At 35.6% G+C, this 12,519-nt stretch overlaps 1 protein-coding gene across 1 annotated transcript; it reads left to right on the plus strand.

The window, feature by feature from the left end:
* The first annotated feature begins 2,290 nt into the window (after positions 1-2,290).
* On the plus strand, positions 2,291-3,522 carry LOC148675523 (trace amine-associated receptor 13c-like). The gene has a single exon (XM_088627205.1). The coding sequence runs from the start codon at positions 2,291-2,293 to the stop codon at positions 3,320-3,322; it is 1,032 nt and encodes a 343-aa protein (XP_088483331.1). The 3' UTR covers positions 3,323-3,522.
* The last annotated feature ends 8,997 nt before the right edge of the window (positions 3,523-12,519 follow it).

Genomic DNA, 12,519 nt, shown 5'->3' on the forward strand with positions numbered 1-12,519 from the left:
GACGAGTCACTCTTCAGCCTGTTCCACGCAGACAGGAGGGCCAGAGTGTGAAGGAGGAGGTGTTGCATTTCTTTTTTCCATGATATATCTATCAGGAGCAAAAGGCCTAAAGTAGAAAAACACATCATTGCTAAGTTACCCAGTGTGTGTACTAATAAAAAAGGGTGTTTGCCATCCTATAAGACTAATTCAATGTCAATAATTCAATATCAATGTACAGTGCCCTTCAAAGTAGTGGGACAAAAACCTAAAATTGGCATTTCCCTGTTGTATACATAAGAAATTGAAATTCTCATAAAATAAATTATTTAGAGTTCGAAGGTCACCTTTTATTTTTAGGATTTATTTTGCAAACACACTTAATCATTTTTCAACCAAATGTTCTGTCCCCCAAAATATAAGTGACCATAAGTTGGGACAAAGCAAATTAAAGAAGTGAAAAGGTCAGTATTTTATTGCAAATCCCTTTCTTGCAATAACTGAATCAAGCCTTCCTCCCATTAACATCAACAGACTCCTTTTTGCTTCACTTTGCCAGATGTTTTGCCAGGCTTTAACTGCAGCCTCTTTAAGTTGCTGCTTGTTGGTGGGGCTTCCTGCCTTAGTCTCCTTCTGATCAAATGAAATGCATGCTCAGTTGGATTCAGATCTGTTGATTGACTTTGCCAGTTTAAAATGCTCCACTTTTTTTGTCCCATGAACTCCTGTGTTAAGCATGCAGTGTGTTTTTGGACATTGTCCTGCTGCGTAATGAATAGTCTGATGCCATTTTTTCTCTCTTTTACAGACAAGATCTGCTTGTTTATCAATGAACTCATCCTACTGCTGCTATCTTTAATTAACTCATCAATAAAGACCATTTAGCAGCCATACACGTGCAAACCATGATACTCCCTTCACCATGGTTTACTGAAGAAGTGGGTTACTTATGGTTATTGGCTTCTGTGGATTGTGGTACTCGAAACTGAACAAAAAAAGTGCCATTGTTGTATAAAAATAAAACATTTATGCATAACCAATGCATAAAAGGGAATATTCTCTGCTTTTGTCTCACATTCATCTTGTGATTTGAAATCCAAATTTCCTGAGCATACAGTTATAACGGGCTCATTTGATATCTTGTCGCAATACTTTTGGAGGGCAATGTATAGGTTAATTCCTGAAAACTATGGCATTCCTCACTATTGACTGCACTCCAAGCTGTCTGTATGACCATCAGTTTGGACTTGTGACACTTTGAACATGTCCATTTCTGTTAGGCCAACATTACCAGCCTATCCTCATCTCTGCGCATTACAACCAATTTAGCTAGAGATGATAGATCATGTCACGACTCACAAATGAGTCAGCAGTAAATGAACCTCTGAATGCATCTCTTTCTGAGCAGCCATATTGTTATTGCTAGTAGCGCACTTTTTTTTTCTGAATGGCTTTTTTCACATTCTGAATGGCTACATCTGTGTATTGTAGACTTAAAATAAAATAGATTTAACAAAGCTACTGTTTCAATAATGTCTAGCAAAACACACGTGACTCTTGTGAAACTACTTTCAGCATCAAAGTGCTAAATTCGCTTTGTATAAACAGAGTGCAGAATACTGCAGTGTGCTTACTGCCAATACAAGTTTTGGCACACATTCTAGATGATTGCATCTACATATTATATTATGGTTTCTGTTTAGTTCTGTTATCCTGTTCTAATTTTTGTATCCTGTTTTGCATAATTGATATTTACACACTTTATTTAAGCAGTTTTTTTTCTTACCCAAACTGTTTTGTAACAATTTTATCCGGACTACATGAATCACACTACATGATGATTATATCACACTATAATATGTCGGGATATGTTTTGATGCAGTGATACTTGACTGTAATGACTACTGATTTTCACCAGCTTTTGATCACTTATTTTCTTTTAATCATGTCATTTCTCAGTCATGTTATTTCTTTTAAAATGTTATTTACTTTGCTCTATTTTAATCAACTTTTCCCCCACTGAGTTCAGTCAACAGGTGAAAGCTGTTCCCTAGACTACTTAACAACAACAATTCTGTAGCTATCATTAAGACTAATTAACAGCAGGTGTGACCATTAAATCTGCTGATGATATAAATGTCATTCCACCACCAGGAAATTTTCAGATACTGAAGTCAGTAAAGCTATGCTTGTTTTGTGTTTTCTTTGTTAGTTTAATTCATGTGTGCTGCATACATTTTGGTTTTGTGATATTTCTTTTGCATTTGAAATGTGAATATTTAACAAAATTATTTAACGGACTTTAACATCAATGGAAGTGACAGAACTTCAAGCAGCACATTTTTGTTTCGAGTCTTACAACTCATCCTGTATTAAGGAAGTCCGTTCTACAGCTGTGTATGTAGTGATGTATATTTCTGCAGTAGCAGTGGTGGTGCTGACAGTGTGTGGAAACCTGGTGGTGATCATCTCTATCTCTCACTTCAAGCAGCTCCACACGCCAACTAACTTCCTCCTGCTCTCTCTGGCTGTGGCAGACTTTCTAGTAGGACTAACTGTAATGCCTTTCCGCTTAGCTGTATTAATAGAAACCTGTTGGTATTTTGGGGAAACATTATGTTTACTTTATAACTTATTTTGTGCTGTCCTTACTTTGGTTTCAATTTATAATGTTGTGTGTATAGCTATTGATCGCTATTTTGCTGTGTGTGACGCTTTACAGTATTCCAACAAAATAACGGTTAATATAGCATGGTCAATGATATCACTTAACTGGTTTTTATCACTAATATACATTTTGGCTCTCGTGTATTTCAATGGGAATTTTTCAAATTCACAGAACCTGTTTACATGCTTTGGAGAGTGTTCAGTTTCAATTGACGAAACATCAGCAGCAGTGGATCTACTAATTGTATTTTTTGTACCTTCCTCTATAATGATAACACTTAATTTAAAAATCTTTGCTGTAGCTAGGAGACATGCTAAAGTAATCAGTGCTGTTACTGACCAGACAATTTCCATGAATGAAAGTAAAACGTCTACAAAACTATCTAAGAAATCTGGAACAAAAGCTGCAAAAACATTAGGGATTGTAGTTGTTGTGTTTCAACTGTGTTTGTCACCGTATTATACATTCACTCTCATTTATCCAAATGTTAATCTATCTTCTTCTACTGTAGTTATTAATTTTCTGGTTTGGTTGATATTTTTTAATTCCTCTCTCAATCCCATTATTTATGCTTTGTTTTACCCCTGGTTTCAGAAGTCGGTTAAACTGATTGTAACACTTAGGATATGCAAGTCAGCTTCTTCTTTGATTAATTTATTTCCAGAAAATGTGTAAGTCATGCATTTCTTTCATTTGTATCAGTAATTTTCTTCCAATTCGAATATGTATTCTGTGGTTTACCCTTGGTTTCATAAGGCTGTGAAACTGGTGTAACAGCCTTATATTATATGAAAGTTAGCTTCTTTAATCAGTATGTTTAATTTGAGAACATGTACAGTGCTGACGGTATGCTAATGTATCTTATCTTTTTTTCATCACAGAAAGTGACATGTACACATTAAGCATTGTCCATTCAAATAATTACAATGTAATAAATGCTAAATAATTGAAAAATATTTAAAAAATCTAGCAATCCAGTGAACACAGCCTAATGCATTAGAAATAGAGATCTAACCAGAAGGTACTTGAGAAAAATATAATAATGCTAAAAAATAATCTAATTATGATGATGATGATAAGAAAACTGGAAATATCTGGAAACAAAAGATAGGTGAGGAACAAATATAAAGATAAAAATATGATAGAGAAGATAAATAAATCCAGTTGTTCGTATCTAGTAATGTAGTAATTTACAATAAAAGTCGAAATCTGTCTTATTAAAAAGTCTACTTTATAAGCTTTAGTGAAGATATTGTAGTATCTAAGGACCTCAACAGAAGTTTAAACTTGTGGAGTAGACGCTGCCAGGAAGATGCTATGTGGGTTTTATGGGTTACTAAGCCAATGCAGCATCTGTGAGCATATTGGGGAAGTGTCAGATATTAAACAAAAATGAATATATATTTTTTTTATTTTCAACTCTCTAGCTGACCTAGCATTTGATTTATTTACAATAAGTTATTTTTTTTCAAAGTGGCATCATAAAGAAAATAAACATGGTTGCAAACTTCTCCAAAGCCATGTACAGATGCAGCCATTCAAAATGGGTGGGGTATTTCACGGTATACCCCGGTGGGTATACAGTATCACGGGGATAATCGTGTAATTTGATGTCATGCCGGAAAGTATCCGGCATCACCTTGTAAAACCACCAGGAGGAGCCAATAAAGATTAACCTCTCATGTACAGTATTTGAGCTTTTAAATTTAAACTGTGTATTACAGCATGTTAATCATCAGTCATTAAAACGTTGGTATATTTTATGAAAGCAAGATTGCTCAGTTGGACAAAAGTACACAACCTACCTTTATCAGAAATATTTATGCATCAAAGCCTTTACCGAAGATATTACTAATAGTATTAATAACGAATGACTTTGGACAAGCTGTAAACTCAAAGTATAATTTCTTTAGGACATTTGTACAAGCACTTGGAATCTGTCCAAGCCCTACTTTGTCAGGTATTTTCTTTTACTTCAATGGACATAAAAACTCCCTTGCTTTTAACAGGGCGTTTCATAATTTCTAACTATGAAAATTATTTAAACTGCGACACTTATCATTCAACTAGAGCTCAAAATATCACAAGGATCCTCAAGAGCACAGCAAAGACTGTATTAAAAGATACTTGTATCAGATACATGAGAATCCAGGCTTTTTTATCAACGCTTTCTTTTCCGTATACCAGATATTATGGAACCACTTCAGAAGGGTGTCAGCCAGTCAGATTCCAGGAATCGGTACTTTAAAGAAAAAATACACACCGGTATTCCATTTCTCCCTAAACATTTTAAGCATCGAAGTATTTAACTAACATGTGAAATAGCGTGTAAAAAAGTGGTAGTTTTAAGCTTTTCTGCTAATATAATATGGAATCGTGTATCTAAAGCAATTAATAATGATATGATTATATTCGTGTACTGCGACAGGTCTGTGTAGGGCTGTTTTGCCTCACAATCATACAAATGCAACATAAATTGGGCTGTGTAGTCTTCTAAGTATCTTAATAAACTTTCGGCATAGCTTTCTCCCCATTTAGATTTATTTTTCTTGGGATCTTGGGATCAAACGTGGAAACATTAGATTGTAATCGTTTTTATTTTTCAAATACGTTTTAGATAAATGTAATCTATACTAAAAAGCTGTTCACCACCTGCTATACAGATACATATTGTAATACTTTCGGGTTTGGATAGGACGAACACAAGAACTGCGGAGTTAAAGCAAGTTAATCAGATTTTCCCCGGTTCAGAAAAAAAGATCTAAAGTATACTAGTTTGTCACTAGTATACTTTTAATACAGTCTTTGCTGTGCTCTTGAGGATCCTTGTGATATTTCGAGCTCTGGTTGAATGATAAGTGTCGCAGTTTAAATAATTTTTGTAGTTAGAAATTATGAAACACTCTGTTAAAAGCAAGGGAGTTTTTATGTCTGTTGCAGTAAAAGAAAATGCCTGACAAAGTAGGGCTTGGACAGATTCCAAGTGCATTTTTGCAATTTACATTGCATTGTGCATTGTGCTGCTGTAATACAGTTTAAAATAATTCAAAGTCTAAACAGTATTACCCTTATTTATGGGTTGCAATTTAAAAAAAGTCAAAAACCGCACTCAAAATGCAATTTAGAGCTTTCTGGCAAGAGGAGACACCCAAATTAATAATGTAACATGCCACTGTTTGTGCATGAACAAGGTTATACTGCTATTTCCTTAGATACGCAATTAAAAAAAATAAAAAAAATTTTGAGTCCCCGGTGGAACCGGGCATCCATAAGAATCAAGTAATAGGTTTATTCCATGCTGAAAAAAAGAAGAAAGAAAAACACATTCCATAAGAATCAGCGCTTTTATATATCGCCTTTAAAGGTTGCTTCTCAAAACGCTTTACAGGATAAAAACAACAATAACAGCAACAACAATATTGTATTTCATTGCACTTTGAAAACCAAGTAATAACTTAACTATATGTGCAAACGTTTTATGATATGTCGCTGTTGTGAATGTCTGTGGAGTGTATCTTATTTGCCTGTCTATCCTGGCTGTGCTCTCTCGCTCCCCCTCCCCCCCCCTCCCTCAATTCAATTCAATTCAATTCAAGGTGCTTTATTAGCATGACAGATGGGTACAATCAGTGTTGGGTATTTACTTTGCTATGAGATGCCACTTTTAAAGGTGATATATAAAATCAAGGCTTTAACTTGCTTTAACTCCGCAAGTCTGAGTTCTTGTGTCTGTCCTATCCGAACCCGAAAGTATTACAATATGTATCTTTATAGCAGGTGGTGTACAACTTTTTAGCATAGATTACACTTTTATAAAATGTATTTAAAAAATAAAAACGATTACAATCTAATCTTTCCACGTTTGATCCCAAGATCCCAAGAAGAATAAATCTAAATGGGGAGAAAGTTATGCTGAAGGTTTATTAAGATACTTAGAAGACAAAGATATAAATTTATGTTGCATTTGTCTGATTGTGAATCAAAAAACACATATATTTAAACACGCATTTACGGTTTAAATCAAAACGTGATTTAAATCAATATAAATGTTTATATTATAACGCATAGGTGACTATTCATTGTTATTAAAATGACTTAAATTTGATCATGTTGTGATATTTAGAAATATAAATTTGTTTGGTGCGAGGTTTTATTTAATCTCTGACCAAGGGAAACGTTTCATTTTTTCAAAGAAATGTTTGTTAAAAAAAAAGTCGGGGCTCCAGCGGGATTCGATCACAGATCATGTGACATGGGAGTCAGGAACCTAACCCACAGCGCCACTGGCAAGGTCACATGCAGAGTCCTGAAAAAGCACTACAGAAACATTATCAACAGACAATGTACAGCGTGTACTATTCTTGTGTTGCGGTACATGAATATAATTATATCATTATTAATTTCTTTGGATACACGATTCCATATTATATTCTCTTTTAATCAAATTCTTAAAGTATGCTTGTTGACTCCGGTATCACGTTAGTTAAAGACTTCGATGCTTAAAATGTTTAGGGAGAAATGGAATACTGGTGTGTATTTTTTCTTTAAAGTACCAAGACCAGCCTTATACTGTATGTTTATGTTCCAAAATTAATATAATTTATGGCCTTCACACACGTTACAGTATGCTCCTTTTCTTTTTATGCTCAGCTACTAAGATTTCCCTTCAGTGGTAAAATTCCATATAAATATTCAGTACTAAAACGGGCACAGTAAAGACATTTACTGTAAATCTTTCTACGACAGACCAACGGACCACGAGTGCCCCTGTCGGTCAACCAATTACGTACCACGGTATTTTGCGTCATCGTGCGTCACAGTGTGCGACACCATAGCCAATTACCTCCGGTACGTGTCTGTACCGCGCACTTTGAATGGCTGCATCTGTAGCTGACCTTGCAGCAGAAAGATCCTGTGGTTTTGCTTCTTCACACATCAAGGATTATAAAAGAATGCAGCCCATCACAAGTTCCCTCAGTGTGAGGGGTAGCTGAGCATAAAACTAACAGGAGCATAATGTCTCTGAACATCATAAATTATATTGATTTAGGAATATAAATATATTATACAAACTGTATTTGGCTGGTTGTGGTAGTTTAAATAAAAAATACACAACAGAGTCCCACTGTCTTTATAAACACTTACTGTGGTTATTTTGGAAAAGTTTTGATATGCTCGTTCTGACAATATTAAGTTCATATACTTCATAAAAAGCTGTAATGATTTAACCTTTTCTATGAATACATGCGCTCGTTATCGCAGTAAAAAAACCTATATTGTTTAGAATCCGTTTAATAGGGAATATAATATGGAATCGCATATATAAAGTAAACATCTGCATCGACTTCTTTCACTCATTCATTCATGATTATGTTCCACCACCCCCTTAAAGTGATTGCTTGGGAGAGTGGATTAGGCGCATACCTTTGAACTCAGTGGCCAGTGTTTGATTCCCACTCAAAGCATGTGTTTTTTCTTGCAACAATAAAAGTTTATTTTTTTAAAGAAAGTAGCAAATATTATAGTATGTACATTATATTGACACTTTGTGTTTAGATATCGCGATGTGTTCAGTAAATAAATTGAAAATATGAATACTCCCAACAATGGGAGTAAATAACAGTTCAATTGGTTCAATCCAATTAAAAAATACTGCATCCCAAAGGAGCAATTCAAGACAAGCCTTTACAACAAGTCTGAAAACAAAAAAGTATATTGTAGCGAGCGCGAGTTCTTGGGCTTGTGCCCTCACTGCATAGGCTCGAACCTGGGTCTCCAGCATCGCTCAACAGGGGTGTTGCTGGCTGAGCTAAAGAATACCTTCTCATCCCCCTGTTATGCGCGGGGGAGAGTGGTGACATCCTCGCACTGCACCCGGCTTGTACAACATGTATGTTGGCTGTTTCATTACAATTTATTACAATTAAAATCGAGAATAAAAAAGTAATATTAAAAATGGCACTGAAACCGAACTATAATAAATATAATAAGTATCTAATAACTATTAACAATATTAAAATATTAATAATAACAATTTCAAACTGTAGTTTTTTCAGGGTCATTTGTCACTGTTGTCACTGATGACCTTCGCTTTCTTAATCTCCTATTTTTGAGACAGGACGCTTCAGAAGTAAATAACTCTGCCAACAAATGACACAGAGCCTTCAAATCACAGACATTTTAAATATTGCAATTAATGAAAATGTTTACAGCTTTTATTTAAACAATATCTAGTACTTGGTTGCATTTTTAGAAACCTTAGTATGAATAAAGCGGTTCCCATGTGTAAGCGAGCTCATTAGGTTACATTTTTATGCATCAGTTGAAACGTTCAGAAGTCTCTCAAGAACATAAAAATGTAACATAATATTGTATGGCATGATGGGCAACTGATTATTTAAATTTTAAAGAAAATAAAAAATAAGAAACAATAACGTGTGTCTGTCTAAATTAGACATTGCATGACTTTAAAATCCATAAAAATTGGTTTAGATAGCTAAAAACACTATGCACAAAAACAGGTGATTTTTCATCCACGTGATCAGCTAAGAGTCTTTGTGTAAGCTGTAAGTTTTTCTAACTTTTTAATTTTAATTAAACATTTTAAACACTTTAATTTTGTAAACGCAACACACATTCCGTACAGAAAAAAAAATCACATTTTCCACAGATGTTAAGCAGATCAGCAGGTTTCTGACAAAATAGCTCTTAAGACTGTTCTACAGCTTCTAATTTTTAAAAATATTTTAGATAAGTTTCATCTATACAAATATCACAGACTATTCTCGATTGTTTTTTCCGAATGTCACACTTAGTTCAGTATTTTATTTACAGATGCAGCCATTCAAAATGTACAGTACAACCCCGTACCGCTCGAAATTATCTACAATTCACTGCGTTGTAATGCAGTACGTGATTGGCTGGCCAAAATGACCAACAGGGGCGCTCTTGGTGCATTGTTGTTAGTGAAACGATTTAATAATTTAATCATTTAATCCCTTTACTGTGCGTGTTTTAATCTGCTTAAAATTGAATAGTTATATGGAATTTTACAACTAAAGGGAAATTTTAGTAGCTGAGCATAAAAAGAAGAGGAGCATAACACGTCTGATCTTGCTTTTATAAAATATACAGACTTTTTAAAGTTTAATGATTAACATGCTGTAATACACAGTTTAAAATTATTAAAAGTCTAAGGAGTATACAACTTAAATACTTAATTGGAAAAAGATTGTCCCTCAGCAGCGACCGGGATACAAAACCAGGCATTTTCTGGCCACAGCTCAAATGCTGTATATGAGACCTTAAGCTTAATTAGCTCCACCTGGTGGTTTTACAAGGTGCTTCTGGATACTATTACCTATTTCAATAAAGATGCGGTAGGATGCGGTATATTGCGCCACATCCATTGCATTTTAAAGCAGCATACCCTGTTTATTTTGAATGGCTGGATCTGTACATGGACATCTATATACAGTACATATCATTAAATTATATATTTTACTCCTCATTTACATGAATGTCATTATCGCAGTTAAAAATTTCAATTATGGTTTCAATTATGGACCTGGGGTGTTATCTGTGTGGAGGTTTGTGTTCTCCCTGTCGTAGGGGTTTTGTGAATTTACTGGAGCATTTTAATAATTGTAACAGTAAATCAGAAGGTGATTCTTTTATGGCTATTAGAAAATCAGTCATTAGAACAATCAGCAACACTCACACACAAGGATTCAAATACACAGAATACATTTATTATGAATAATAAATATAAATAAACTTTATTTTATATAGGGCCTTTAAAGGTGGATTCTTAAAGCGCTTTACAGAATGACAACAACAATAAATTAAAAAAATACACAAGATAAAACACATAAGTAATACACAGAGGAGACCGTGGATGGTGGTACTAAGAAAAGCAGAGGGGTGAAGAATGGAACCAGTTAAGTTAAGGCTTTTCTAAAGAAGAGGGTTTTGAGTCTGGATTTAAAAGAGTTTAGAGAAGGTGACTCTCTGATATCCTTGGGGAGAGAGTTCCAGAGCTTGGGGTATAACAGGAGAAGGCCCTGTCACCCATACAATGTAGATGGGCTTGGGGGACAGTAAGGAGACCAGAGTTAGAAGAGCGAAGGTTGCGAGGTGGGGAGTAGGGCGATAATATTTCAGACAGGTACTGAGGTGCCAAGCCATGCATAGCCTTGTGGGTGAGTAGAGGATTTTAAAGTCTACATGGAATTTGATTGGAAGCCAGTGCAAGGACTCCAGAATAGGAGTAATGTGATCATTTGCACTAGACCTGGCTGCTTAATTTTGGAAATACTGCAGTTTGTTCAAAGTAGATTTAGATAACCCAGCAAGTAGAGCATTACAGTAGTCAATTCGAGAGAACACAAATGTGTTGATCAGCTTTTCAGGCACAGTTAGTGATAGCATAGGGCGCAGTCTAGAGATATTTCTGAGGTGAAAAAAAGATGTTTTGACAATATGCTGCACATGTGGGTCGAATGTTAAGCCAGAATCGAATATAACCCCAAGGTTTTTCATTTTAGATTGAAGCTCAAGAACAGAACCATCCAAAGATAGGATTACAGGACTGGCTTTACGAAGTTTTGAGTCATCCAAATTTTTATGTCAGAGATGCAATTAGATAGAATAGAGACAGCCACATCAGTGTCAGGTTTGGTATGGATGTATATTTGAGTATCGTCAGTGTAGAAATGAAAGCTGAGGCCATGTGCTCTTAAAAGCTGACCAAGTGGAAACATGTAAATGCTGGAGAGCAAGGCGCCCAGTATCGAGCCCTGAGGAACACCAGACTTAACAAGACACCAGACTTAAGAGAGACAAAGTGACAGCGATCAGTGAGGTAAGATTTCAACCATTTGAGAGCAGTGTCAGAAACTCCAAACACAGATGTTATGGTCCACAGTGTGAAAAGTGTCAACAGTGTCGAAAGCAGCACTGAGATCAAGAAGGATGAGTATAGAGAGAGAACCAGAATCAGAAGCTATTAGAAGATCGTTAGTGACTTTGACCAGGGCAGTTTCTGTGTTGTGAAGTTGACGGAAGCCAGATTGGATGGGTTCGAAAAGGTTGTTTGTCATGAGGTGGTTATGTAACCGGAGTGTGACAGCACTTCTAGAATTTTTGCAAGAAAGGGTAAGTTGGAGATGGGGCAAAAATTGTTAAGGTTGTCGAGAGCCATGTCAGGGTTTTTTGGCACGGGGGTAATGGCAGCAGTTTTGAGGACCGTTGGTACAATGCCAGGAGATGGCACAAAAATGCAAGATGTATAATAATGACGAGATACAAAACAGAAAGAAATACAAACAAGTAATATGCATTCAGTATACCATTCAACTATACCGTTTTGTTAATTTAGTCTCAAGAATACAACTACATTAGATACTCAAAAGTAAATACATTACTTATATGAATTAAATTGATATCAACTTGTCTTGAGGTAACAACTGAATTCTCGAGATGCAATGTAGAATATTGAGTTACTTATCCAGATTAGGATTTGGATTTCCCAGGGAACGGACACAAAAGACCAGCTGGCAGGCTCTGTTGCAGAGGCGTTCAACCAGCATCATTGGGCTCAGGTCTGGCTTGGGGCCAAACCAATCCTGGTGCAGCTCCAAGTCGTGGAAGAAGGAAGAAGAAATTTCTGCTGCTGCAGCACGCTAGACAGCATTCTCTCCAAGGACCACCCTCTTGCTAGCATCTTGGCTGGGCTAGGAAAAATAAAGTCTGTGCACAGAAAAGTGACTATGTGGTCCAGGGCAAGTCACTCTAAAACAGGAAGAAGACTTGTTCGTTCCCAGCCTGGCACTACTGATGAATAGAAATTCTTCAGATTGTTGACAAGAGTC

Source organism: Lepisosteus platostomus, chromosome 3, assembly GCF_059453375.1.
Source record: "Lepisosteus platostomus isolate fLepPlt1 chromosome 3, fLepPlt1.hap1, whole genome shotgun sequence".
Classification (NCBI taxonomy): Eukaryota; Metazoa; Chordata; class Actinopteri; order Semionotiformes; family Lepisosteidae; genus Lepisosteus; species Lepisosteus platostomus.